We start from the raw sequence: 27,813 nt of genomic DNA, 5'->3' as shown, positions 1-27,813 counted from the left end.
CTCAACTTCCTTCCTATAGGCCGCCTCCCCCTCTCCAGCCATGATTAAACCAACCACCCTTGTATCATCTGCAAACTTAATGATCTTATTACTGGGGTATTTGGGGGCACAGTCAGCTATATATATGAAAGCGGCTACCTCTTGTGTGTTTATTATGTATTTATATTTATGCATGCATTTTGCACGCAACCTTCCCCTCTTCCACCCCCCAATAAAACCCTCAATTCCCCCCCCCAACACCCGAAACGCCCTGCGAGCCAAAAGCGCCCTGCGCGCTTTTGCAAAACACTTTCCCCTTTGCGCACAGAAAGTTTCCATTTTCCTTCTCCTCCCCGGGTAAGAGGAAGTCCGGCTCGTACCACTTCTGGAGGTGGGGGGAACCTCCAAGAGTCATTCCCAGCATTCCCACCCCCCCATTTTGCAGAACCTTGGCGAGGGGGGGGCCCGAGTCCTTTGGAGACCTCTTCGAGACCCCAACCCTTCTAGCGCCTGCAGAGGGGCGCCCAGAGACCCCCTTTTCCAGACCCCTCCCCCTGCCTCCCCCCTCGCCAATGGTTTGATCCGGACCTCCCCGGAGAGTAGGAGGAGGCGCGGAGCCGGCGAGGTCGGGTTGGTTTGCAGCAGCGAGGAGCACATCGGCCATGGCGTATCCTGGGCATCCCGGCGCCGGAGGTGGCTATTACCAGGGCCAGGTGAGCGAGGATGCAGGGATGGATGGACCAGCGGGGGATGGGGAGCAAGGGCGGCCCTCGGAGGGCGGTGCACGCGGCCCAAAGGCCTGCAAAGAGCATGGGTGGGGGCGCCTCCCCTCCCCACATTCTCCCTCTTCACACTTTCGCTTTCCCCCTTTCCCCTCCCCCGCTCTTCTCTCCCCCTCCCCCGCAAGGCGTTAGGGGAGGGGGATAAATGGGGGGGAACTGGTCCGTAAATGGGGGTGGGAAGCGAGGATGGGGGCGCCAAGGGGGGGAAAGGATCGTTGGTTGGTGGGTGGTCGACCTCGCAGGGCTCTCCCCCTCCTGGTTAAAATGTTTCAACGTTGTGTAATGTTTTAATACATGCCACCATCGCGCTGCGTTCCCTCCAGGCGCCTTTGCTTGTTTGTTTCCTAAAAAAATGGATACACCATTTTATTTTGTGGGTGGTTGTTTTTTTTTAAAAGCTTCTTTAAATGCGAAATCAGGGGTAAGCAAACGTTTTCAGCAGGGGGCCGGTCCACAGTCCCTCAGACCTTGTGGGAGCCCGGACTATATATTTTTTTTGGGGGGGGAATGAACGGATTCCTATGCCCCACAAATAACACAGTGGTTCATTTTAAATAAAAGCACACCTTCTACTCATGTAAAAACACCAGGCAGGCCCCACAAATAACCCAGATATGCATTTTAAATAACAGCACACCTTCTACTCATGTAAAAACATGCTGATTCCTAGACCGTCCGCAAGCTCCTTTAGCACCCTTCGGTGCAGCTCATCAGGCCCTTGAAATCTGAATTAATTTCAAATAGATAGGCGTTCCCTTACTACCTCTTTTCCTATCTCGGGCTGCAGCTCCCTCCTTACACCATTTATTCCGTTATCACCAGGTTGGGCGTCACATTCCTTTTGGCTGAAGACAGGCAAAGCCGGTGTGGAGTAGTTCCACCTTTTCTCTATCACCCAATATCATTTCTCCGTGTTCTCCACGCAGAAGCCCTACCACTTGCTTGTTCTTCCTCATACTTCAGACATAGCTGAATAAATCTTTTTTTGTTATTATCAAACTCTCTTGCAAGCCTGAGCTCATTCTGAGCTTTCGCCAGCCTGACCTTCACCCTGCAGCTGTTAGTTATTCGTGTATAATGTTTGTGATTTTCCCATTCTTCCATTTCTTAACTCTCAGCCACACCAGTTTCCTTAGATGCCTCCCACTTTTCTTTCTTCCTGGAATCGTCTGCAATTTGAGCCTTCAGTTTAAGAAACCTTTAAGAAACTCCCATCCATCTTGGATTCCCTTCTTAGTGTTTTCCTACATCTCCCCTATGAGATAAGTTTGCAACGTTTGGGGCCTTGTCGTTCAGGGGGTGGGCAGTTGAGTAGAATAGAATAGAATTTACAGTGGTGCCCCGCAAGACGAATGCCTCACAAGACGAAAAACTCGCTAGACGAAAGGGTTTTTCGGTTTTGCGTTGTTTCGCTAGACGAATTTCCCTATGGGCTCACTTCGCAAGATGAAAACGTCTTGCACTTTTTTTTTAAAGCCGCTTGAAGAGGCGCAGTTGCGACGCACCGTGCTTCGCAAGACGAAAAACATCGCAAGACGAAAAGACTCGCGAAACGAATTCTTTTCGTCTTGCGAGGCACCACTGTATTATTTATACCCCACCCATCTGGCTGGGTTTCCCCAGCCACTCTGGGCGGCTTCCAACAAGAGTATTAAAATACAGTGGTCTGTTAAACTTTAAAAGCTTCCCTAAACAGGGCTGCCTTCAGATGTCTTCTAAAAGTCTGGTACAGTGGTACCTCTGGATACAAAGGGATCTGTTCCAGAGCCCTGTTCACATTCTGAAGATACAAAGGGATCTGTTCCAGAGCCCCGTTCACATCCTGAAGTAAACGCAACACGCATCTGCATGTGCATGGGTCGCGTGTTGCCGCTTCTGCGCATGACGTCATTTTGAGCGTCTGCGCATGTGTGAGTGGTGAAACCCAGAAGTAACGCACTCCGTTACTTCTGGGTCACCGTAGAGCGCAACCCGAAAATACTTAACTTGAAGCTACTTCAACGCGAGGTATGATTGTAGTTCTTTTTCTCTTTGACATCTGGCGGAAGGGCGTTCCACAGGGTGGGTGCCACTACCAAGAAGGCCCTCTGCTTGGTTCCCTGTAGCTTTGCTTCTCGCAGGAAGGGAACTGCCAGAAGGCCCTCGGAGCTGGACCTCAGTGTCCGGGCTGAACGATGGGGGTGGAGATTCTCCTTCAGGTATACTGGACCAAGGCCGTTTAGGGCAGTGTTTCCCAACCTTTTTTGGGCAAAGGCACACTTGTTTCATGAAAAAAATCTCGAGGCACACCACCATGCCAGATGGGGAAAGGTCACTTTTTACTTATGTAAAAAAAAATAAAAAAATAGTAACAGCATAGAAGGTAATGGTTAGGCTAGCATCCCTCTTCCAAATATGCTAGGTTTTTATTTGCAGGGACTGTTCTACATGGGAAAGCATTCTGCACTGTCATTCTCCCATCTGCCATCTGAATTGGTACTATTCTGGGTCAACTTCCTCTGCTGCATGTGTAGATGAAAATGGCACCAAGTGTGGGGGAGGGGGCAGAACAGGTTTCAGATACAGGATATTAAGCATACACGTACTTCAGATTGAACTGGTTGCTTGCTTTGCAAGTTTTCATTTCCCAAATGACTGCCTTGGCAAGCGCAATACCTACCAGGCTCAACGCTGGTCTCGCGCTGCCGCTTCCCGCGCTCTCAAGGACCCGGGAGGAGGAAGGCGTGAAGGCAATCCCGAAGGCGCGAAAACCTCGCGCATGCGCAGGCCTTCCGCCTGCGACAGCCCAGTAGGCCGGCCGAAGCGAGCGGCGATGGGATGTGGGAGGGAGGGAGCTCGCCGCCCCGCGTGTGCCTATGTGGGGCACGTTACAGCCCCGTGACGTCAGCGCCACGCAGGCAGCCAGGCAGGCAGACGGCGAGAGCCCCGCGCTGGGCGGCCTCTCCTCGCCGCCGCCGCCCCACCTCTCGCCGCCCGACTCGCCCGCCTCCCTCCCACGGCACACCAGGCAACGTCTCGCGGCACACTAGTGTGCCGCGGAACACCGGTTGGGAAACACTGGTTTAGGGCTTGAAAGGTCAGCAGCAACACTTGTAATTGTGCTTGGAAACGGACTGGGAGCCAATGTAGGTCAAATCCTGTAGGGTGAGGGAGACCAAATGGAATTGTATAAAGTTAGGCATTTGGGGCCCGTCCTATGAAGCTGAAATGTTGGCAGGAAAACTACTCCATCAGTGTGAATAGTGACACAGTCAATGGACCCAACCTTGAATAAAATATGTGATGGGGGGGAAGCCCCGCCCTGCATAATAATTCATGTGATTCAGTGCACATCCATCATTTGAATGACAGTGCCCATCAACTTTTGTGGGTTAAGCCACAGAGCCTAGGACTTGCCGATCAGAAGGTCGGCGGTTTGAATCCCCGCGACGGGGTGAGTTCCCGTTTCTCAGTCCCTGCTCCTACCAACCTAGCAGTTCGAAAGCACGTCAAAGTGCAAGTAGATAAATAGGTACCACTCCGGCGGGAAGGTAAACGGCATTTCCGTGCGCTGCTCTAGTTCGCCAGAAGCGGCTTAGTCCTGCTGGCCACATGACCCGGAAGCTGTACGCCGGCTCCCTCGGCCAATAAAGCGAGATGAGCACCGCAACCCCAGAGTCGGCCACGCCTGGACCTAATGGTCAGGGGTCCCTTTACCTTTAACCCCCTTAAATATTTTATTGGGGGGGCCAAAGACCCCTGGGCCCCTAGGACTTGGCTCCTACGGACTCAGGGTTCCATCTAACGTCGCTTCTTTAATTAAATCATCATCAGGATAAGTCCTGTGAACTCCCAAATAAGCCCCGCTGTGTCGCTGTGGTCTACTCAAAAGCAAGTCTGTGTAGGATTGCTCTGGGTCTAGTCCAGGGGTCAGCAAACTTTTTCAGCAGGGGTCCGGTCCACTGTCCCTCAGACCTTGTAGGGGGCCAGACTATATTTTGAAAAACAAAAATGAACGAATTCCTATGCCCCACAAATAACCCAGAGATGCATTTTAAATAAAAGCACACATTCTACTCATGTAAAAACACGCTGATTCCTGGACCGTCCGTGGGCCAGAATGAGAAGGCGAATGGGCCGCATCTGACCCCCAGGCCTTAGGTTGCCTACCCCGGTCTAGTCCTACTGTTGATAAAATGAGGCAGCCGCCTAAGAGAGAAGATTTTGAAAGGCAATCAGTGTCAGCTCGTTAATGTATTATCTTCATTGTGCGTATTTTTGCTCCCAGGGGGAAAGGGCTGCGGGGTGTTCTTTTGCAGGTGCCCAAATAATGGCTTGCCCTGAGCGCTTTGGACCTTGACCCAGGGCAGGGCGGTTCACACAACCTCTGAGGATGGGCTTTTGATGTTGCGGCGGCCGCAAAGGCTCCAAAGGGCAGGGAACATTGCCTGCCTGCAGCCAGCTGGTTGCGCTGCGATTGTCACAAGGGATCAAGGTTGTTTCCCACCATCTTCCGCGTGCAGCGGAACTCGAACCTGCTTCTCGCTGATCAGGTTTCAAAACAGGCTGCTGGACGAGTGAGAGACAGTGGCTCGCCTGTGACGTTCGCCAGTGAGCTTTTCGTGGCCGCGTGGGGACCTTAATCCACGTCTCCCTGAGCTCAAGTCAAACACTCAAACCACTAGGCCACGCTTCCTTTTTGGGGGAGGGCAGGGAAAGGGAAGATAAATGGCCTCTTCTGCAGCTTGGCTCTAAAAAACCCCAAGCAGGGAGCGGTAAAAACTCATCTGAGACTCTGCCGCCGGAATAATTACCGGGCGTAATGTGTTTGCTTTCCACGATGCTCTTGAGCAGAAATAGATGCTTCCATTTGTCTATGCTCTCCCTTGGGTGACGCTTGAACTCTGCATTGCTAAACCTCATCTGCCTTCTGGAAGAAAACCACCAAGCTTGGTCAGTAGAAGCATCGGCCTCTCTAAAAGGCTGGATATTTAAAATGAAGCCCCGCAAACACCTGTAAATATTGTACATTTGCCATCGTTCCCTTCAGGCTTCACGTTCAGGTATTCATATTTATTTTAATCCAGATTATATATGTTTTGCTTTTTAAAAATGCAGCTTTAAATATTCAATAAGATGTACAGATCAACAACAAGAAGAAAATACTGCGGTTGAGTAGAATACAGAGCTACTTTCCAGCATCTTCAATATTAAAAAATAAATGTGGAGTGATGATGGGTCTTGGTTTACATTAGTGTGAAATTAGATCAGGAGCCATTAGCAAGAAAAATAACTCGATGAGAGACTGGTCTGAAATAGATTTGGGCTGGGTGAAAGATCCCCACCCATGGCCAAAATGACAAATCCAGATTTTTTTTTTTTTAAGTACCGTACTTTTCTGTGTATAAGACTAGGGTTCTTTTATGATAAAATAATGTAAAACGATTGGGGTCGTCTTAAACAAGGGCAATCTCCTCCCCATTTTCTCAATTTTTAGCCCCCCCCCAAAATAGTCTTATACACAGGGGCATGTTATACACGAAAAAATACAGTATATTAAAACTAATCGACAACCCTGTTTCAAACACGTTGAACTGAAGCTTGCCTTTCTATGTACAGTGGACGCTCGGGTTGCGAATGTGATCCGTGTGGGATGCACATTCGCGACCCGCAGCGTTCACAACCCGCGTCTGCGCACACGCGGGTTGCAATTTGGCACGTCTGCGCATGCGCAAAGCATGATTTAGTGCTTCTGCGCATGCGCGACTGCCAAAACCCGGAAGTAACCCGTTCCGGTACTTCCAGGTTTCGACAGTCCACAACCCCAAAAAAACGCAACCTGAAGCGGACGCAACATGAGGTATGACTGTACAGTCGTACCTTGGTTCTCAAATGCCTTGGTGGTTGTACGTTTTGGCTCCCGAACGCCGCAAACCTGGAATTACCGTATTTTTCGCCCTATAGGACGCACCGGCCCATAGGACGCACCTAGATTTTTTTGGGGGGGGGGGAAATAAAGGAAAAAAAATTATTCCCCCCCCAGGTGCGGGGCTGGGGCGGGAGAAGCCCGAGCTTCCCCCGACCCCAGCCCCCAGAATGGGAGCCAGAGTGGCTCCTGGAGCTTGCGGGGCTGGGGGTGGGGGAAGCCCGAGCTTCCCCCGCCCCCAGCCCCCAGAGCAGGTCGGAGAGCGCTGGCGATGGTGCGCGCACGTTCGCCATCGCTCTCGGAGCTTGCGCAGCTGGGGGCTGGGGAAGCCGGAGCTTCCCCTGACCCCAGCCCCGCGAACGGGTCGGAGAGCGATGCCGAAGGTGCGCGCACCTTCGCCATCGCTCTGGGACCTTGCGTGGCTCGGCCTCCCCCACCCCCAGCTTGGGCCTCCCCCACCCCCGGCCCCGCAAGCTCTGGGAGTGATGGCGAAGGTGCGCTCACCTTTGCCATCGCTCCCGGAGCTTGCAGGGGCTGGGGGTGGTGGAAGCCCGAGCTTCCCCCGCCCCCAGTCCCCAGAGCAGGTCGGAGAGCGCTGGCGATGGTGCGCGCACGTTCGCCATCGCTCTGGGACCTTGCGCGGCTGGGGGGATAGCTTCCTGAAGCCTGGAGAGCAAGAGGGCTCGGTGCGCACCGACCCCTCTCGCTCTCCAGGCTTCAGCGAAAGCCTGCATTCGCCCCATAGGACACACACACATTTCCCCTTCATTTTTGGAGGGGAAAAAGTGTGTCCTATAGGGCGAAAAATACAGTAAGTGTTCTGGTTTGTGAACGTTCTTTGGAAGCTGAACGTCCGACTTGGCTGCAGGAAGCTCCTGCAGCCAATCGGAAGCCGCGCTTTGGTTTCCGAACGTTTTCGGGAGTCGAACGGACTTCTGGCACGGATTATGTTCAAGAACCAAGGTATGGCTGTTATCCTCATGGGGAGATCTGTCGAAGGTCAAGCGTTTTCAGATATCCTGGAGATGTTGAGTCGGAATATGCACCAAGCCACAGGACCCTGTGCCTGATCTCCAGGTCATGGGATCTGGCCACCAAGCCCAACCTGGATAGGAGAAGAATCTTCCGCTGCGCCCATTTCAGAGATTTTTCCACGCCCTTTGTAAACTAATGGAGGTGTGTGAGCTTATACCCAGCACTCAATGGATGTTTGCTTTCCACAAACAAGGACATTTCCACGTCACACGGCTCTGCCCAGCGACTCCCGTGTTTCTCACTTCTAGAAATTTGTGGGCCTGTGACAGGTCATGTGCAAACATTTTGCATTGTGCACCGCTCTTTGTTTCCCGGGTGGGCATGGGGCGAGGCAGGAGAGGCTGACGGGAAATACGGCAGAAGCTCAGTGACATTTCAAAAGGGAGAGTCCGACATTGTTCAGAGAAAGAGAACAATTTTTGCGGTTTTAGAAGTATAAGCACATTGTCAAATGGCACTTTAAACCTAGGTTACGGTCGCCACAACAGAATGTTTAGGCACCTTTTATTTTTCTTGCAATGTGCTTTACAGTGGTACTCTGGTTACGAACTTAATTCATTAATAATAATAATAATAATAATAATAGTAATAATAATAATAATAATAATAATAATAATAATAATAATAATAATAATAATAATAATATATTATTTATACCCCTCCCATCTGGCTGGGTTTTCCTAGCCACTATGGGCGGCTTCCAACTGAATATTAAAAACAATACAGCGTCAGACATTAAAAACTTCCCTAAACAGGGCTGCCTCCAGATGTCTTTTAAAAGTAAAATAGTTGCTTATTTCCTTTGACATCTGCTGGAAGGGTGTTCCGCATGGTGGGTGCCACCACCAAGAAGGCCCTCTGCCTGGTTCCCTGTAACCTCACTTCTCGCAATGAGGGAACCGCCAGAAGGCCCTTGGCGCTGGAACCTCAGTGTCCAGGCTGAACGATGGAGGTGGAGATGCTCCTTCAGGTCTACTGAACCGAGGCCATTTAGGAGGCTCGTTCCTAAGCTGAAACGGTTCTTATCCTGAGGCGTGCTTTTGCTAATGGGGTTTCCCACTGCGCATGCACCTCTGGCGCGCGATTTCCATTCGCATCCTGGGGCAAAGTTCGCAGCTGCTTCCGGGTTAGCGGAGTTCGTAACCCAAAGCGTTTGTAAGCAGAAGTACCACTGTATTATTATTATTATTATTATTATTATTATTATTATTATTATTACTATTATTTCATTTCTATGCCAATGTATTTTATTGGATAGAAAAAAATCTCAAAGCACTTTAAAAGCGCAATAAAGCATCAAATAAAACGATTCAGAATGAAACAAGTTCGAGGTTCGAGAAAAATATTTCACATCCTGCTGTAAGTGACATTTTGATTTCCCCATATTGATTTACAGTCATACCTCGGGTTACAGACGCTTCAGGTTGCATTTTTTTGGGTTACGGACCACCGAAAACTGGAAGTATCAGACCGGGTTACTTCTGGGTTTTGGCAGTCGCGCATGTGCAGAAGCACTAAATCGTGCTTTGCGCAGAAGCACCGAATCCCAACCCATGTGTGCGCCACTGCGGGTTGCGAACGCTGCTGGTTGCGAACATGCATCCCGCATGGATCACGTTCGCAACCCAAGCGTCCACTAACCCCATCACAGAAGGACTCTAGGAGGGAAGTGTGGTGTAGTGGTCAGAGTGTCGAACAAGGACCTGGGCGATCAGGGTTCAAATCCCCACTTGGTCCTGAAGTTCCCTGGGTGACCTTGGAGTCAGTCGCAGCCTCTTCACCCACCTCACAGGGTCGTTGTACAGATGAGATGAGGTGGGGGGGGTGAACCATGGAATCCTTGGATATAAAGGTGGAAGATAAATGCAATAAATTAGCTCCTCTGCTGACCTGATTAAGAAAGCTGGAGGGACCAGCCAGGTGGAGATGTCAGTCATCAACCCGGCACCCGGAGTGGTTGCAATTGGACCCACGCCAGTTGCAAAACGCACCTGGCGCCTGGCTAATTTCTAACTGTGCTCCTGATATTTTTTATGGGCACTTGACCATAGAAGAAAATTCATGTTGGAAAGCAGGGGGTGTGAAGGGCTTTGGGCTGTTGTTAATAATAATAATAATAATAATAATAATAATAATAATAATAATTAATAATAATAATAATTAATAATTAATTATTTGTACCCTGCCCATCTGGCTGGGCCTCCCCAGCCACTCTGGGCGGCTTCCATAGAACCAAAAATACACTAAAATATATAACTGTTGGACTCCGACTGGGTTCAAGTTGCGTTCCATTGAAAACACATTGAACTAATGCTTGCCCTTCTATGTACGGTCGTACCTTGGTTCACGAACACCTTGGTACGTGAACGTTTTGGCTCCCGAACGCAGCCAACCTGGTAGTAAGTGTTCCGGTTTGCCAACGTTCTTTGGAAGCCGAAATTCGACGAGGCTTCCAATTGGCTGCATGAAGCTCCTGCAGCCAACCGGAAGCCGCGCTTTGGTTTCCGAACGTTTTTGGGAGTTGAGTGGACTTCTGGAACGGATGACGTTCAAGAACCAAGGTACGGCTGTAATCCACATGGGGAGATCTGTCGAAGGTCAAGGGGATGAGTTAGTTGCAGCCTCAGTTTCAGTAGGATTTAAGAGCAACTAACTGTCCAATCCTAGACCTTTTTACCTGGGGGTAAGTAAGCTTACAGGGACGCGGGTGGTGTTGTGGGTTAAACCACAGAGCCTAGGACTTGCCGATCAGAAGGTCGGCGGTTCAAATCCCCGCCACGGGGTGAGCTCCCGTTGCTCGGTCCCTGCTCCTGCCAACCTAGCAGTTCGAAAGTATGCCAGTGCAAGTAGATAAATAGGTATCGCTCCAGTGGGAAGGTAAACGGCGTTTCCGTGTGCTGCTCTGGTTCGCCAGAAGCAGCTTAGTCCTGCTGGCCACATGACCCGGAAGCTGTATACCGGCTCCCTCGGCCAATAAAGCGAGATGAGCGCCACAACCCCAGAGTCGGCCACGATTGGACCTAATGGTCAGGGGGCCCTTTACCTTTACCTAAGTAAGCTTACCCCCAGGTAAGTGGGTACAGGATTGTAGGTGCAGCCTGCAGAATGATTCAGAAGTGTGCCTTCCTTGGTAGTGAAAAAGTGCAATATGTTTTCCTGGTTCACAAGCATCACCGCTGCAGAATTATCCAAAGTGCTGGTGGGGAAATGTGACTTGATTTAGTGACTTACAGCAGCCCTTTGGCCGGACGACTTAAAACTGCAATTTGGTGTTTGTCGGACCCGAACTTGCAACGTGTCCAGGTTTCACTGTCGAAACTGCTTTTATGAACACGGGGATTAAGAATAGGTTTTGCGTGTACAGTGGTGCCTCGCAAGACGAAATTAATCCGTTCTGCGAGTCTCTTCGTCTTGCGGTTTTTTCATCTTGCGAAGCAACCCTATTAGCGGCTTAGCGGCTTAAAGAAAAAGGAAACAAACTCGCAAGAACTCGCAAGACGTTTCGTCTTGCGAAGCAAGCCCATAGGGAAATCCGTCTTGCGGAACGACTCAAAAAACAGAAAACTCTTTCGTCTAGCGAGTTTTTCGTCTTGCGGGGCACCACTGTATTGAGACTGCTGTTCCCATGGAAGGCTGTGGGGCCGGCTTTCCAGTAAACGTGTGTGCCAGTCAGCTCAAAACGACGGTGAAAATTCCTTGATTTAATTTCTTCCCATTTTTTTTTTTATTTGTAGTATGGGAGTGCCCCCGGCGGACCTTCCTTTGCTGGCCAAGCGCAAGATCCTTTATATGGCTATTTTGCTGCGGTTGCTGGGCAGGTATGGCTCCCCCCTCCCCACCCCCAGATTTACACAGCAAATATTAGACGCTATTTTTCCTCGCTGTCCCTTAATTCATCTGCAGCGGGGGCAAACACCTAGTGTGTGCTTTTGCCAGTGACATATATTCCCAGGGGTGTGGAACCCTAAGAGCAGTGATGTTTTGTTGTTTTTATAATTTTTTATTGGTTTTACATAAATTTATACATAATGACTAACAATTCTGAAACATAAAATTTTTTTTAGAACCTACGGACCTCCTCCCCTCCTTCCATGGGTTCCATTTTGGAAAATGTTATCTTTTTCCTTTTTCCTGCATCTTTTACTGTCACCCATCCATTATATAATCAGAGTAACCAAATTTCATTTCACATTACAAGTGTCATTGCATCCCTGCCAATGATCTTAGTGTTCTACCGTGGTCTTTTAAGTATATTAAAAAGTTATTCCAATTATTATTATTATTTTATTTTTACCCCGTCCATCTGGCTGAGTTTCCCCAGCTACTCTGGGCGGCTCCCAATCGAGTGTTAAAAACAATACAGCATTAAATATTAAAAAACTTCCCTAAACAGGGCGCCCTTCAGATGTCTTTTAAAAATAGTTCTAGTTACAGGTAGGTAGCCGTGCTGGTCTGCCGTAGTCGAAACAAAATAAAAAATAATTCCTTCCAGTAGCACCTTAGAGACCAACTAAGTTTGTTATTGGTATGAGCTTTTGTGTGCATGCACACTTCTTCAGACATCTTCTTCAGCTATCTGCATGCACACGAAAGCTCATACCAATAACAAACTTAGTTGGTCTCTAAGGTGCTACTGGAATGATTTTTTGATTTTTTTAAAAATAGGATGGCTGCTTATTTCCTTGACATCTGATGGGAGGGCGCCACCACCGAGAAGGCCCTCTGCCTGGTTCCCTGTAACCTCACTTCTCACAGGGAGGGAACCGCCAGAAGGCCCTCGGAGCTGGACCTCAGTGTCTGGGCTGAACGATGGGGGTGGCCATTTCAGTCTGGCCATTTCTGCATATTCCACTAGCTTGGTAACTTTTGAATAATGCAGCTTTGCGTGACAGTTGCTGCAGCCAGTGCCCCCATAGCAAAGGTAAAAGGACCCCTGACCATTAGGTCCAGTCGTGGCCGACTCTGGGGTTGCGGCGCTCATCTCGCTTTATTGGCCGAGGGAGCCAGCGTATAGCTTCCGGGTCGTGTGGCCAGCATGACTAAGCCGCTTCTGGCGAACCAGAGCAGCGCACGGAAACGCCGTTCACCTTCCCACCAGAGTGGTACCTATTTATCTACTTGCACTTTGACGTGCTTTCGAACTGCTAGGTTGGCAGGAGCAGGGACCGAGCAACGGGAGCTCTCCCCGTCGCGGGGATTCGAACCGCCGACCTTCTGATCGGCAAGTCCTAGGCTCTGTGGTTTAACCCCCAGCGCCACCCGCGTCCCCTTAATGCCCCTATTTAGACCCCCGAATTGTAGGCAGATGCTGTATTTCAGTCCCTACTATAATTCTTCATTTTATTAGGCTCAGCAAACGGTCATTGAACAGTGAGCCAACAAAGGGTGTCAGAAGTGGCTGGCATATTGGGCTTTAGCTAGGAAGATCTGTGGCTGATTCAGCCATGAAATGTTCTGACTGCATAGTGGCAGCTTGGGTTTGTGGACTTTGAAGGGATTTCCAAGGGTTTTAGTAGCCCAAGTCTCCCTGCAGTGCAGGAACTTGCAAAAGCACTTCTGAGTTTTAAGGAAAAGCTCTTCCTCCGGCTGAATTGCAACCTTCGGGTTTTAATTCAGAACGCCAGTCGTCTTGGAATGTGCAGAAATGGCGAAACTTACTGGAAGAATAAGAAACCAAGCTAACAAACACTTTTATAAAACAATGGAAAGGGTTTATTTGAATATTTACAGGTGAATTGCAAACAGACAAAATCATTGGCAGGATTATTGTAATACTCTGCAGTTTCGTAAGAGTTTATATTTAAAGCAGATAGTTAAAGGAGCAAATTGAATGAATTGGGATATGCAGAAGATATTAAAAAATACGGAACAGCAGAAAGGGGGGGAAGGAAGCCAGACTTTGAAATGTTAAAACGATAGTAAAATTAATGAAATGTATAGAATTGAAAAGTATAATTTTTTTTTTTTAAAAAAAAGAAAAGAATGCCAACCGTCTTGCAGAGAAGACTCATCATTTAAACGGCTAGTCTGGAGTAGGGACCACATTAAAGAAAAGAAGTACCCAGCCTCTGCCTGGTTTTTTTTCCTTATACTGTGACTTCTTCTGTACTAGGCTGTCAGATTAAATCTGTCAGTCAAAACCAAAAACCTCCATAACTTAGAGCAAAGAAGATCTGTCGATTACCCTGGTGGTCCAGTAGATCACCCCCATGCTTCTATTTCACTGTTATCCCCCCTCCACTATGCCTTCAAGCTCACGCCAATTCCGATAAGACTGCTTGCATGCTAACTGACTCACCAGTATATTTTTTAATTGACCACAAATGTCCTTTGGGGGCGTATCAAGGAAAATACGGTTTCCTTCTACACAAACAAGCCATAAGTTTCTAATGCGTCCCTCTCTTCCTCTTTCGTGGTTCCAAGGAGGAGACTAGAATATTTCAGATCTACTTTTAAGCAAACTGCACTCCCATGGGATGTCTGAACTTGGAGGACAGTCGTCTCTTTAAACCAGGCTTCCCCCAACACGGGGTCTTTCGGATGTTGTTGGTCTCCAGCACTCTGCCCATTGGACATGCTGGCTGCTTGCTGGGAGTTGGTGTCTTACAAAACCTGAAAGTTGGTTAAGTCTGTGGCATCGCAACAAACCAGAATAAGGAACCACAGTTTTACCCTGACTTGTTCTTGCCAACCCTAGTTTAAGCAAACCGCAGTTTCCCCAGTTCTGGCATAATGGGAAACTCTGGTTTGCTTCAACGTGAACTTTTCCGATCCTCTCTTTGCAGCCTCGAATGGGGACTCTTTGAGTTTTCATTGCATCCAAACTCCTCCCAGGGCTAGGGAACGTGAGTTTCAGAATGTAGACAGGGTGTGTAGGACTTCTGATCACCTCTCTTAAATTATTTTATTTTTAGTTATTTGAACAAGTTTCTGTCGTAACGCGTTTAGCATGTCCTGCCCTGGGAAACGAAGCTATAAAAATGACTCATTTTTCCGCATCTATAGTTTGCATGTTTGAGGGTGGCGCTCAAATTCCGGCCTCGTTTGAGGTCCTTTTAAATTTGGAAAGACTAACGCTTGAATCATATAGAGCAGTCCGTTTCAGGGGCCTAATCTGGCCTGCCTGTTGATTTAATCTGGCCCCCACGGCAGTATATGTCCTGGGGATAAAATCCTAAAAAAAACCTCAACAACTTTGGGGTACACTTCAATCAACAACTTCGTTCGGCCCTCACACATGTTCACTTCTCCCCCTTTCGGATAGTGATTAGGAACTTGATCCTTCTTTGTCCCAAACTAGACACTGCTGTTTTTGTCCAAACAGGAAGGCAAATGTGTGCTTTCCTGCTTTGCATCAATAAGGATATCCTTGCAAAACACAAAAGCTCGCCGGGAGCAAGGATCAGAAGCTCACAGAATCATAGACGCATTGTAGAGTCGGAAGGGACCCGAAGGTTTCTCTAGTCCAGTGTTTCCCAAACATGGGTTTGTTGGACTACAACTCCCATCATCCCTAGCTAGCAGTGATGAAGGATGATGGGAGTTGTAGTCCAACAAACAGCTGGAAGCCCAAGTTTGGGAAACGCTGATCTAGTCTAACCGCTTTCGAAGCAGGTCTAAAGACACCTAGGCAGATGGGAGAGTCCTTCACTTTTTGAGAAAGTTCTTCCTAAGATTTATTCAGAATCTCCTTTTTTGGTAACTCAAATCCATTGGTTTGGGTCGTCCTTTCTGGAGCAACAGCAAACAAGCTTGCTCCATTTTCTCTGTGATGACAGCCCTTCAGATATTTGAAGATCGTTGACACCTTCTCAGTCTTAATAATTGCCAGGCAACAGGCACCAGAAGTTCGGCTCTGCCCTCGCTGGTCTTGGTAAAGGTAAAGGTACCCCTGCCCATACGGGCCAGTCATATCCGACTCTGGGGTTGCGCGCCCATCTTGCTTAAGAGGCCGGGGGCCAGCGCTGTCCGAAGGCACTTCCGGGTCACGTGGCCAGCGTGACAGGCTGCATCTGGCGAGCCAGCGCAGCACATGGAAACGCCGTTTACCTTCCCGCTAGTAAGCGGTCCCTATTTATCTACTTGCACCCGGGGGTGCTTTCGAACTGCTAGGTTGGCAGGCGCTGGGACCAAGCAACGGGAGTGCACCCCGCCGCGGGGATTCAAACCGCCGACCTGACGATCGGCAAGTCGGATTGTACCCCCAAGTGTGTTTTATAAGCTGGTCTCCAACCGGAATAAATTATCTACCACGTCTTCCAGGTAACAGGGGAAAAGGATGTGTGCAAGTTTGTTCTTGTCCTAGCCTGGTCATCTCTCTCCAGGACTGCTTGTTATCCCAAAGGTCTCCGTCGTTTTGAGAAATTGCATGTTTACAGTTAATTTAAAATGAAAAAAACAAAACAAAACTGCATGCATATACAGTGGTGCCTCGCAAGACGAAAATAATCCGTTCCGCGAGTCTCTTCGTCTAGCGGTTTTTTCGTCTTGCGAAGCAACCCTATTAACGGATTAGCGCGATTAGCGGCTATTAAAGGCTTAGCGGATTAGCGGCTAAAAGGCTATTAGCGGCTTAGCAGCTTAGAAAAAGGGGGGGAAAGCGGAAAAAAATTGGAACACTCGCGAGACGTTTTCGTCTTGCGAAGCAAGCCCATAGGGAAATTCGTCTTGCGAAGCAGCTCAAAAACGGAAAACCCTTTCATCTAGCGGGTTTTCCGTCTTGCGAGGCATTCGTCTTGCGGGGCACCACTGTACAAAGGGGTACCCAGTCAACCAAGCGTTGTGAGCCCTGCCAGTTTGATTAACTGGTGGTGTGTTTGAAGAGGCAAGGAGGCTCATAAAACCACTTCATGTGCGACCTTCCTACTAACTTCGCTTAATGAAACCAATATTGAAGCGAGCTAACTCCTTACAATAACCAACTAAAGGATGGAAATATGTATGTTTACATGTTACATGTTGTCTGTTATGTGTGTTGTCCGTTAAGTGTATTTGAGTCTGTTCCTTCTGTCTCTCATTTTAGAAATGTTTAAGGGGGTTTGTGTTTAAAATTGGCCGCAACATCCACAGACTGCCTTTCTCAAGTGTGCATAGTTTAAAACCGCAAGCTTGCTTCAGATTTTAGCTTAAAGAAACCATGTTAGACCTGATCAACTTAAACATGGAATGTTTTAACACTGGGAGCCGCCCAGAGCGGCTGGGGAAACTCAGCCAGATGGGCGGGATATAAATAATAAATTATTATTATAAATTATTATTATTATTGCAGAGATGGTCAGGTCTCTGGCACAAGGGCAGTAACCCTGGTGCGATGCTCTTTCTGTTTTCCACAGGACGGTCAAATAGATGCTGACGAGCTGCAGAGATGTCTGACCCAGTCAGGGATTGCAGGAGCCTATAAACGTAAGTTTGACCCAAATGGATCAGCTGTGCTGAGTCTTGTTGCAGCCAAAGCGACAAGACCCGGAACTGGTTGCAAACGTTGCTACTTTCCCTCTTGCATTTTTAAAAGCATCTCTTCCTATCCCTCTTTTAACATATCGAAATGTTTGAAGGAAAACTAATCTCGAGGAATTAATATGCTGTTCATACTTTTCTCCTTGGAAACCACTCTTGGCTTGGGCGGGGGGGGGGGGGCAAGAGAGAGAGAGAGAGGAAAAAAACCTTATTTTTTTGTTGACTGCTTCTGTTTTTCTTTAAACAGCTTTCAACCTAGAGACCTGCAGGCTCATGATCTCCATGCTCGACGTATCCTTTGCACATTTGGCTATGACTTATAATATTTGTATTATTATAATTAATGATTCTCATTGCAATTATTACTTGTGCTTCTAGGTGGCTGAAATTATTATTATTATTATTTTACCCAGGGGGTGAGGGAGGTAAAAAAATATGCTATTTAAGCTGTTGCTTTGAGCCCCTTCACACTTCCTGGATCTGTGATCTGCCGACACACAGATATGTCCCCTTTTTAGGAGGGAAAAAGTGCATCTTATGGAGCAAAAAATCCGGTGATTAAACTAAATAGCTTTCACTTGCTTTGGAGCAAATGTGCAATTAATTGTTACCGCTTTAAATTTTCTTGTGCTATTACCTTCCTAAGTGGGCCTTGCAAAGTGCTATTCTGAATATTGGTTTGGGGAGGGGAGGAGAGAAGGGGTCGCTGGGGATGAGAGTTTATTAAACAAGGGGACAGTGGCCCCTCCAAAGTGTAGGGAAACCCAATGAAAGGAGAGTGGCAGATGAAGATGATGGACTTTGCAGAACTGGCGAAGCTGACGGGAAAAATTCGAAAGCAGCATGATCAGGTATTCCAAAAGGACTGGAGTAAATTTATACGATATCTGAAAGATTATTGTAAGCAATTAACATCACTAGCAGGATTAGCTGAAGACTTGAACAGTGGACGCTCTGGTTGTGAATGTGATCCATGCGGGAGGCACGTTCACATGCCGCAGCATTCACGAGCCGCAGTGGCGGGTCTGCGCGGGTTGCGATTCGGGGCTTCTGTGCATAGCACTTCTCCGCATGCACGACTGCCGAAACCCGGACCGTAACCCATTCCGGTACTTCCAGGTTTTTGTGGTCCATAACCCGAAAAAAGGGACACGGGTGGCGCTGTGGGTTAAACCACAGAGCCTAGGACTTGCCAATCAGAAGGTCGGCGGTTCGAATACCTGCGACGGGGTGAGCTCCCGTTACTCGGTCCTTGCTCCTGCCAACCTAGCAGTTCGAAAGCACGTCCAAGTGCAAGTAGATAAATAGGTACCGCTCCGGCGGGAAGGTGAACGGCGTTTCCGTGCGCTGCTCTGGTTCGCCAGAAGCGGCTTAGTCATGCCGGCCACATGACCCTGAAGCTGTATGCCGGCTCCCTCGGCCAGTAAAGCGAGATGAGCGTCGCAACCGCAGAGTCGGCCACGACTGGACCTAATGGTCAGGGGTCCCTTTACCTTTACCTTTAACCCGAAAAAACACAACCTGAAGTGTCTGTAACCCGAGGTATGACTGTAATGAGAAGCTCTCTACCTTTCTATATTTATTTAAATTGTGAGTTATTCTGCAATGAATGTAATTGGAATAGGAAAACGTACCAAATGCAATGATATAAAGGTTAATTTTGAAAGCCAGGAGGCAGGAGGGAAGGAAATCGATAGGCTCTAAAGAGCCCGGGAGGTAAAGTGGATAATAATGATGTGAATGTGTATTATTAAATGGAAAATAAATAAAACATTTACACACACACACACACACACACACACACACGAGTGTAGGGAAACCGTAGCTGATGTTTCTCAAGCACATGAAAGGATATTGATCCAGTTATTGACGTGAAGTGATCCTTAGCCGCTGCGCAGAGAGATATGTCTGGCACGATGGGCTTCAATGAGTTTAAAGAGCTCTGGGCCGTGCTGAACGGCTGGCGGCAACACTTCATGAGCGTCGACAGCGATCGCAGCGGCACGGTCGATTCCCAGGAGCTGCAGAAGGCGTTGACATCCATGGGTGAGCTTGGGAGACTTTGCGCTGGCTGGGAAACGGTTGCATTAGATCAGGCATCCCCAACCTTCGGCCCTCCAGCTGTTTTGGACTACAATTCCCATCATCCCTGACCACTGGTCCTGCTAGCTAGGGATCATGGGAGTTGTAGGCCAAAAACATCTGGAGGGCCGCAGGTTGGGGGTGCCGGCATTAGCTGATCCTCTGGGTACCTTCTAATTGTGCAGTTTTATGATTCCCGCTCTCTCCTTCTGTCCAGGATTTCGGCTGAGTCCCCAAGCCATCAACGGCATTTCCAAGCGATACAGCACTCGTGGCAAGATCAGTTTTGATGACTACATCGCCTGCTGCGTTAAGCTCAGAGCTCTCACTGGTACGGGGCTTTCTCAATTCATAACGAAATTTCTATTAATAAGACCAGGCTCCTTTTTGAGGTTAATCGCAGAAACAGAGAATTGCAGGTCTCTGTAAGGCTGTGGTTCTCCAAAGGTGTAGCAGGGAGAGGATGGCAGATGTGGCAGGAAGATTTAATAATAATAATAATAATAATAATAATAATAATAATAATAATAATAAAATTTATTCAAGGACAATCAATGAAACATTTAAACATTTCAGTGTAGCATAGTATAGTATCAAATTATTATTTTTTTATTTGCTGAGTATGGGTAGATATATTTTCAAAATGAGAGCAAGAACATCAAAGGATTCTGCGGACAAGCCCAGCTGTGATCCAGAATCACTGTTTGAACAGAGCGCTGGAGAATACTTTTGATTATTCTTCTACAGTTGTCCAGGACATACTGTTGTGAACAGGGATTTTAAACTCTGACAAATGTAGACGATCAGAAAAGGGAAAGGCTTGTTTGCGTTGATGAGGAGAAGAGAGCTTACTTGTCTCAAATTAGACCTAGCAGAAAAAGGAAGCTCACACCACCCATTGACTTTGCATATCTACTTAAAATACATACGTAAGAGGCTCATTTATAATTATAATTCCTGTTCTTGTTTTATACTTTCTGGGTGCCCCATGATCATATTATAAAGTACTTGCATTCTGTGTTATAAATCAAACACTGCTAGGTGTTGTTTCGTTTTGCTTTTCTTGCCAAAAAATCGGTGTGACGCAGGCAAATTTTTATTCAAAGTGTGGCCCAGAGAAAAAAAAATGGGAACTTTTGAAGGCCCCCCCCAACCCCCATCTAGCCAGGGGTCCCACTGTCAAATTCCTCTTTGCTGTCAGGCGTCCTCTGATTTTTTCTCAGTGCAAATCTTTCCTCCTGTAACTTGTCCAGTCTCACATTTGGGTCAGCGGAGACCCGCTCTTGGCTCCATTCTGCGTCTCAACCCTTCAGGTTATTTAAAGAGTGCAATCAGATCCTTCTTTTCTCTTCATCAAAGGCTAAACATATCCAGTTCCGCCAAGCTTTCTGTGTCGGACTTGGGCTCAGTATCGCCAGCTATCTCCCTTTCTCTTTCCCGAACTCCTTCGCGTCTCAAAGTGCATTCCCCAGAACCGAACGCTCCAGATGAACTCTTGAGTAGAACAAGAAACCATGCAAGCAACACGAAGACCAGTTTACTAGATAGCACTGCAATTCTTATTTCATAATATACATGATTTAGTACAACAAAAGCAAAATGTGCACACTTGTGAATTCTCTAATATATTTGAAAGCGAATGAACACACACGTCTGCCAATCTTTGAAAGTCCGTAGAAGTATTCTAGCCTTATTTGAGTTCACCGATTGGGTCTGCGTTGCTCCGGGACAGGAGGAAGTCAAATGACACCGAGGTTGGTTCAAAGAAAGCGTTTATTCTGCTCTCCGGATAGCAGAAGGCACTCGCACGATCAAGACCACAGCAAGTCCAAAGAAATGACAAGTTTCATGCAGAATATATATCCTCCATTCACCCTCTCCCTCCTTCCCATATAAATCCAACAACGTCAGCCTATGTACGCAGGTTGACATCACATATGTTTTTGCTGTGGTATTCTTAACCATAAAAGGGAATTCTTTCCTACTCTTATCTTGGAGGAAGAGATCATCATCTCCGAGAACACGCTTTGGCGTTGTTCCGGACTAAGGTCTGTCCGTCTTTTGTGGTCAGCACATAAGATAAGGCACGGACGTGTCTTCTCTGTTCTACTGGTGCAGTCAGGGTCATCCCTGCCGTCACAAACTGATAAAGGAGAGGGCTCTGAGCACGGCCGGGTTTTTGTTTATACATTGACTCAGAGCTCGTTAATGGATTTTAGCGAAGGAAAAATGGGGATTTTGGTGCAGTTTCAAACTGCCTGCACAGTCAGTTTTGGGTTTGGGAAACCCATTCCTTTAGTATAATAAGTCTATGATTGAAACAAGGTAATAGATGCTATCCTGTGGGCTAAGTGGTAAAACTTCTAATCCATAGATTAGAAAAATGTACAAGGAGCAGTGGTCATGAGGATATCCAGCGAAACAGTCAGATTATCCGGGATCGCCATGAACGCCTAAAAAAGTTTTTGTTGTACTAAATCATGTATATTATGCAATAAGAATAGCAGTGCTATCTAGTAAACTGGTCTTCGTGTTGCTTGTATTGTTTGTTGTACTAAGTTTGCAACACAGGGGTTTGTTGTTCTGAACTCTTGAGTACGGCAGAGTAAGGTGGAAATCCTGTGAAGCCGTCCTCCCACCCAAAAGGGCTGCTAACAAGAAGCTTTCACCTAAAAATAAATCACAAAAATGTGTTGTTTAATAGCAGGCTGGCGGGCAGATATAGAGAGGGTGGGTGTGAGTTTCTGTGCCTGTCGTGGAATTCTACTCAGTATTGATCCAGAGCAGATTCCAACATATAGTTAGCAGAGTAAAAACTTAAACAAGTTGCAAGGTTCCCCAAAAATAGACCAGAGTCAATGAATATTTGATCCAGCAGAGCTTTACTGCTACTGAAGGCAAATGAGCATAATTGTCACAAATCCAATACATTCAGGATTGGCCCTGTCCGTAAGAAATCCAATTGCAGCAGACTTAAATTAAACTTAAAATAACTTATTATAAGTCTAAAATCTTAACACTAAGCATACTATGTACAGAACATCACACCAGAAATAAAGAGAGATAGAAAAGAGTGAAACCCAGGCGTTTTCTGGCCTTATTATTATAGTCATCATGACCTTGACAGAAGAGATAACAGAACCAGTTCACGCCAGCTGTACTCTCTGAAGGAATAACACAAACATCATGAACCTTCTGCTTGTTTCTTTCACACAGAGAAGCTTCCAGAGCCCTCTTGAATTAAGTAGAATAGGAAAGATCTCTACACATCAGATCAATACTTTCTGCACTAAAAAATGCTAACTTCCCACTTGTATTCATCCACTTGGGGCTTTTGTGTATCCTGGCTCCTGTGCTAATGCGGTTTTTCCTGTGCTGCATTTGCAGATAGTTTTCGGAGACGAGATGCAGCTCAGCAGGGAATGGTCAACTTCCAGTACGATGATGTAAGTCCATTTCCTGCTTTGTGATGAAGTTGCAGCAACTTATAAGCCAAGAGCTCCAGGCTTTGAACTCCTGGTCCTTCCTCCCAGGAGCTTGGGGGTATTATTTGCAGCTACAGAAATCTAGAAAACTGCCTTGTATGTAGTCAGCACTTCCTACAATGGGGGTGAGGAACCTGCAGCTGTCCAGGTGTTGCTGAACCCCAACTCCCATCAGTCTTGGCTTATCACGGCCAGTTGTTCCCCGACTACAACTCCCATCATTCCTGGCCATTTGCCATGCTCACTGGAGCTGATAGAAGAGTTGGGGTTCAGCTGGAGCAGTGGTTCTCAACGGTTGTGGCAGGAGAGGGTGGCAGGAAGAATCAGAGACAACCCAAGCAACATTTTAACAGCTCGCTGCAGTATGGTATAGTGTCAAAATAATTTTGATGATTTGCAGAATAGGAAAGGTAAAGGGACCCCTGACCATTAGGTCCAGTCGTGACCGACTCTGGGGTTGCAGAGCTCATCTCGCTTTACTGGCCAAGGGAGCCGGCGTACAGCTTCTGGGTCATGTGGACAGCATGACTAAGCCGCTTCTGGTGAACCAGAGCAGCGCACGGAAACGCTGTTTACCTTCCCTCCAGAGCGGTACCTATTTATCTACTTGGTGAGGTGCTTTCAAACTGCTAGGTTGGCAGGAGCAGGGACCGAGCAACGGGAGCTCACCCCGTCGCGGGGATTCGAACCGCCGACCTTCTGATCGGCAAGCTCTAGGCTCTGTGGTTTAGACCACAGCGCCACCCACGTCCCCTGATTTGCAGTATAGGGACAGATAATTTGCAGAGTGAAAGCAAGAGCATCATCAGGCAATACTGAGGAGAATCCTAGTGGCATTTTCCAGTGTATAGTCATACCTTGGATCTCAAATGCCTTGGCTCCTGAACGATCAAAACCCAGAAGTGAGTGTTCCGGTTTTCGAACGTTCTTTGAATGTCTGATTTGGGTTCCAAACGTTTTGGAAGTCGAATGGAGTCCGTTCGACCTTCCGGAACAGATTCCGTTCTACTTCCAAGGTATGACTGCATTTCTGATCAATATAAAATTCAGTGTGGCGCAAGCAAATTCTTATTCTGAAAGCGTGGCCCAGAGTAAAAAGTTTGAGAACCGTTCATCTGGAGCAGGGGTCAGCAAATGTTTTCAGCAGGGGGCCGGTCCACTGTCCCTCAGACCTTGTGGGGGGCCGGATGATATTTTGAAGAAGAAATGAACGAATTCTTATGCCCCCCAAATAACCCAGAGATGCATCTTAAATAAAAGCACACATTCTACTCATGTAAAAACACGCTGATTCCTGGACCGTCCGTGGGCCGGATTTAGAAGGCGATTGGGCTGGATCCAGCCCCCAGGGCCTTAGTTTACCTACCCATGATCTGGAGGATCAGAAGTTCTCCACCCCTCTACAGTGCAGTCCCTAAGGCGCCTCCTTCCATCATCTCCTGCAGTCCAGCTGGTACCCAACGTCTTGCTCTGACACACTGGCCAGCCTGCGCCCCAGGGAGGTCACTTCGGTGCTGCAAACACAGCGGTTTGGCTTCACCCCCGGAGGCGGACTCCGTTGTCTCTCGAGACTGATGCATCCTGGAAAGCATCGTGCCACAGTTATTTCATGCACTGTAGTTTTCGCTCTATAGGACGCACCGGACCATAGGAGGGGGATAACAGGGGGAAAAATTCTCCCCCTCTCTGCATAGCGCCACTTCAGCGAAGTGGCAGGAGAAACGGAGCCCCTTCCATTTCTCCTCCCGCTTCGCTGAAGGGGCGCTGTGCAGAGAGGGGAAACTGCAGCGCCTCTCCAGCGAAGCAAAGCCAGGAGAGCAAGAGGGGTCAGTGTGCACCGACCCCTTTTGCTCTCCTGGCTTCAGGTGGCTATCCGCAAGCCTTCGGAGCGCAGCGGGAATTCCTGCTGCGCTCCGAAACCTTGCAGATAGCTGCCTGAAGCCCCCGGAGTGCAGCGGGAGTTCCCACTGCGCTCCGGGGGCTTCAGGCGGCTTCAGCAAAAGCAACGCGAAGCCTCCAGAGCGCGGGGGGAGCGCTCCCTCTGCGCTTCGGAGGCTTTGTGTTGCTATCGCTGAAGCCAAGGAGCCTGCATTCGCTCCATAGGACGCACACACATTTCCCCTTATTTTTTGGAGGGGAAAAGGTGCGTCCCATAGAGCGAAAAATACGGTGTTCACCACATTTTTCGCACTATAAGACGCACCAGACCACAAGACGCACCTAGTTTTTGGAGGAGAAAAAATATTCTGAATCTCGGAAGCCAGAACAGCAAGAGGGATCGCTGTGCAGTGAAAGCAGCAGTCCCTCTTGCTGTTCTGGCTTCTGGGATAGCTGCGCAGCCTGCATTCGCTCCAAAAGACGCACACACATTTCCCCTTACTTTTTAGGAGGGAAAATGTGAGTCTTATAGAGCGAAAAATACTGTATATCCCACTTTTTCCACCAAGGAGCTACATGGTTCTTCCCCTCATCATTGAATACCCTCAACAACCCTGTGAGGTGGGTTAGGCCGAGGGCAGTGACTGACTCCCGAGGCCTCCCAGTGAGGGATTGCACCCTGGTCTCCCAGGTCCCAGTCCGCCACCCTAACCACTACACCACAGGGGCTCTCTAGTGATGATAACGCATGTCTCTCTCTTTCCCTTTCTGCAGTTCATCCAGTGTGTGATGAGCATCTAATTCAAGATGAAGGAAGAACGGGCGAGCATGAGCCACATTCCAATTTGTTTTTGCTTTGCACCAAAAAAAAAAAAAAAAAGTTATCATGGCTGTGTAACTAAATAGTGGTATTTGCCTATTTTATAAATATTGATTTATATGCTTTTTATAGTTTTGATAACTAACAAAACACAATAAATCCTGTTTTGGAGTTGATTTGTCTAGCATATTTATAATTTTGCTTGATACGGACTTTTTAAAAAGTTGACTCTGTTTTTTTCTTTCTTTTTACCATCTCTTCTTGTACTGTTTTTTAAACTATTCATATTGGAACATACTCTTTGTACCTGGCCAGAGGAGAGGAATTGTGTGAAAACAAATGCAGAAAGCGTCAGTGGAAGCTGCCTGCAAGTCTTGGAATAAAGCGATCAAGGTCTTGCTTCTGAAAAAAGAACGTTCTGCTTGCCCTTCTGATATTTATCATGTTTTCTAAATGCAGGAAATATTCACTGATGATTAGTCCAGCTAATTGTGCCAAGCTGCATATTATGAATTAAAGAGTTTTCTGACGTAAGAGAGTGCTTAGGTCTTTCGGTTCTGCTTCCTGCTACCTTGTAAACATAAAACTTCCTCGTTTTCCTGTGCTAAAAAGCCATGCATAAAAAGTTAGGTACAAGGCTATAATCTCGTCAAGATTTGGGGGGAAACCTTGAATGAATGCCTTATATTCTTCTGTAGGAGAAGATTTTATTTCTCCGCTCCACGGAAACACAACTTCTGTGTTGTGCTCCTTACTTCCCATGCGCTTGCGGCTTCATTAAAATGAAGTTATTTGCCGAACGTTGCTTGGCATACCTTATTTTGCTTAAATATTCTGGTTGCTTGTGCATGGAATGTGCTCCTTCACAATTATACTAGCAAGTGGAGTATGGTAGCACTCTTATTTAATTGCAGGAAGTATTCTTTAATCTTGATGAACGGAGCAAAACCTATCTGCTTTTTAGGTGCCCACTGAATTTTAGGTGCTGGAGAAGGGTTAAAATTGGCAGGAATTGAGGAAGGAAGGAAGGAAGGAAGGAAGGAAGGAAGGAAGGAAGGAAGGAAGGAAGGAAGGAAAGGGGCTGGGTTAGCTACATTCTTAGAGCTTCAGACTTCTAGGTGTGATCTCTGGATTGGCAGCTGGGAACCCTGCAAAAATGTGAAAGATAATCCACGTTCTCGGTTGTGTGCTTAGTACGTTAGGCAACACTAATTTACTCAATTGCCTTTATCACAGCTTGGTGGTATAATCCCAACAGCTTACGGTCAGGGAGTTAGTACCGAACAAAACTGGGAATGCCAGGATTAGTTGCAATCAGGGAATCTGAAGTTCCAGTCTCCCTATCAACAAAAGATAATTCTAACCTGTTGGTATTCTGGCTGCTTCTTTCCCCGAAGTTGGAAAATAAAACGGTGATCATCACCTTCCAGGCAAGTGAATCTGTCTGCCCTAAATTTCCTGTTTGCATTTAAAAGATTCCGTGTCAAGATTTCAGGAACCACCCTGAGCAGGAATAGAGGAACGGAAACTCTCTACTTTGCGTGAAAGGGGTTCCAACTGCCTGAATGTATGAGAACTCTTTTATCAGTTCCTTTATGGTCTTTTAATCGTATTCAAACCTAACCACAAAGCAGTCATAGCTGGACTTTCTATATGTGTAAAATCCTTTGCTTCCTTGCTGGGAAGGAGCACAGGGGCTGATGAGCAGGTTGAGAAATGCTAGAATGTTTTATTTTGCGAGACAGATGCCGTGACTAACGCATGATACGGAAGTTAAGAATGTGCAGCTTTCTTTGGTAGTCTGAATCTAGTTTAGGCTGTTCTGAAACTACGTTGACCATGAATTATCCCAAGTAATGCCGTCTTGCATCAGTCTAGGTAAAATGTTGATCTGCCGCTGTTCAAAGTGTAAGAAGAAAAAAAATATAAAATGTTTGTACTGCATTATCTGTACTACTATCACTAATTATATTAATAAATTACGGTGAACAAAGTTTTGACAGTAACAAGCTATTCCATTATCCCAGCCTTTGCAAAAACACGCAGTTCCTTGTAGAGATTTCCCAAAACCTCAAGATTGCACGAGCCGAATTTCCATTGCATTTTTAAAGTGTGGTTTTTGATTTAAGAATGTAAGAACCTTCTGGATGAGGCCAATGGTCCATCAAGTCCTGTTCTCAAAGAGGCGAGCCAGATGTCCTCATGGGAAACCTGTAAGCGGAACATTGAGCACAAGGGTCTTCTCTTTTCATGTAGTTTCTGGCAACTGTTCAGCCTGAGAACAGCCCAGCAGAGATCTTTTGACGCCTGGCTTGCAGGTAACTGGGCTTGATTCTTTGGTGCCTTGCAGAGTTGTCTGCTTTCAGCTCAATGTGTCAAAGGTTGGGGAAG

The 27,813-nt window shown here is 47.3% G+C and overlaps 1 protein-coding gene across 2 annotated transcripts; it reads left to right on the top strand.

Annotated features, from left to right (window-relative positions):
• Nucleotides 1–415: 415 nt before the first annotated feature.
• On the top strand, nt 416–27,415 carry SRI (sorcin). 2 transcript variants are annotated; one of them, XM_083467275.1, is made up of 8 exons: nt 416–692; nt 11,436–11,519; nt 17,034–17,103; nt 17,405–17,448; nt 19,056–19,203; nt 19,457–19,570; nt 22,627–22,685; nt 25,377–27,415. In XM_083467275.1, exons 1-8 carry the CDS (start codon nt 642–644, stop codon nt 25,401–25,403), a joined length of 597 nt encoding a protein of 198 aa, XP_083323401.1. In that variant the 5' UTR covers nt 416–641; the 3' UTR covers nt 25,404–27,415. The 2 variants fall into 2 exon arrangements, with proteins under 2 accessions (XP_083323401.1, XP_083323402.1); XM_083467276.1 differs by lacking the exon at nt 11,436–11,519 and having other exon boundaries at nt 452–692.
• The last annotated feature ends 398 nt before the right edge of the window (nt 27,416–27,813 follow it).

This window comes from Podarcis liolepis, assembly GCF_965112155.1.
Source record: "Podarcis liolepis genome assembly, chromosome: 12".
NCBI classification, from domain to species: Eukaryota; Metazoa; Chordata; class Lepidosauria; order Squamata; family Lacertidae; genus Podarcis; species Podarcis liolepis.
Note: the sequence above shows the minus strand (reverse complement) of the source record. Positions and strands in the feature narration are given on the sequence as shown.

Bases quoted from the DNA above. Each gene is read 5' to 3' on its own strand.
- SRI (XM_083467275.1), top strand. From the start codon at position 642: ATGGCGTATCCTGGGCATCCCGGCGCCGGAGGTGGCTATTACCAGGGC. The intron at 11,520-17,033 runs GTATGGCTCCCC...TGTTTTCCACAG, and splicing joins TTGCTGCGGTTGCTGGGCAG to GACGGTCAAATAGATGCTGA. The intron at 22,686-25,376 runs GTAAGTCCATTT...CCCTTTCTGCAG, and splicing joins TCAACTTCCAGTACGATGAT to TTCATCCAGTGTGTGATGAG.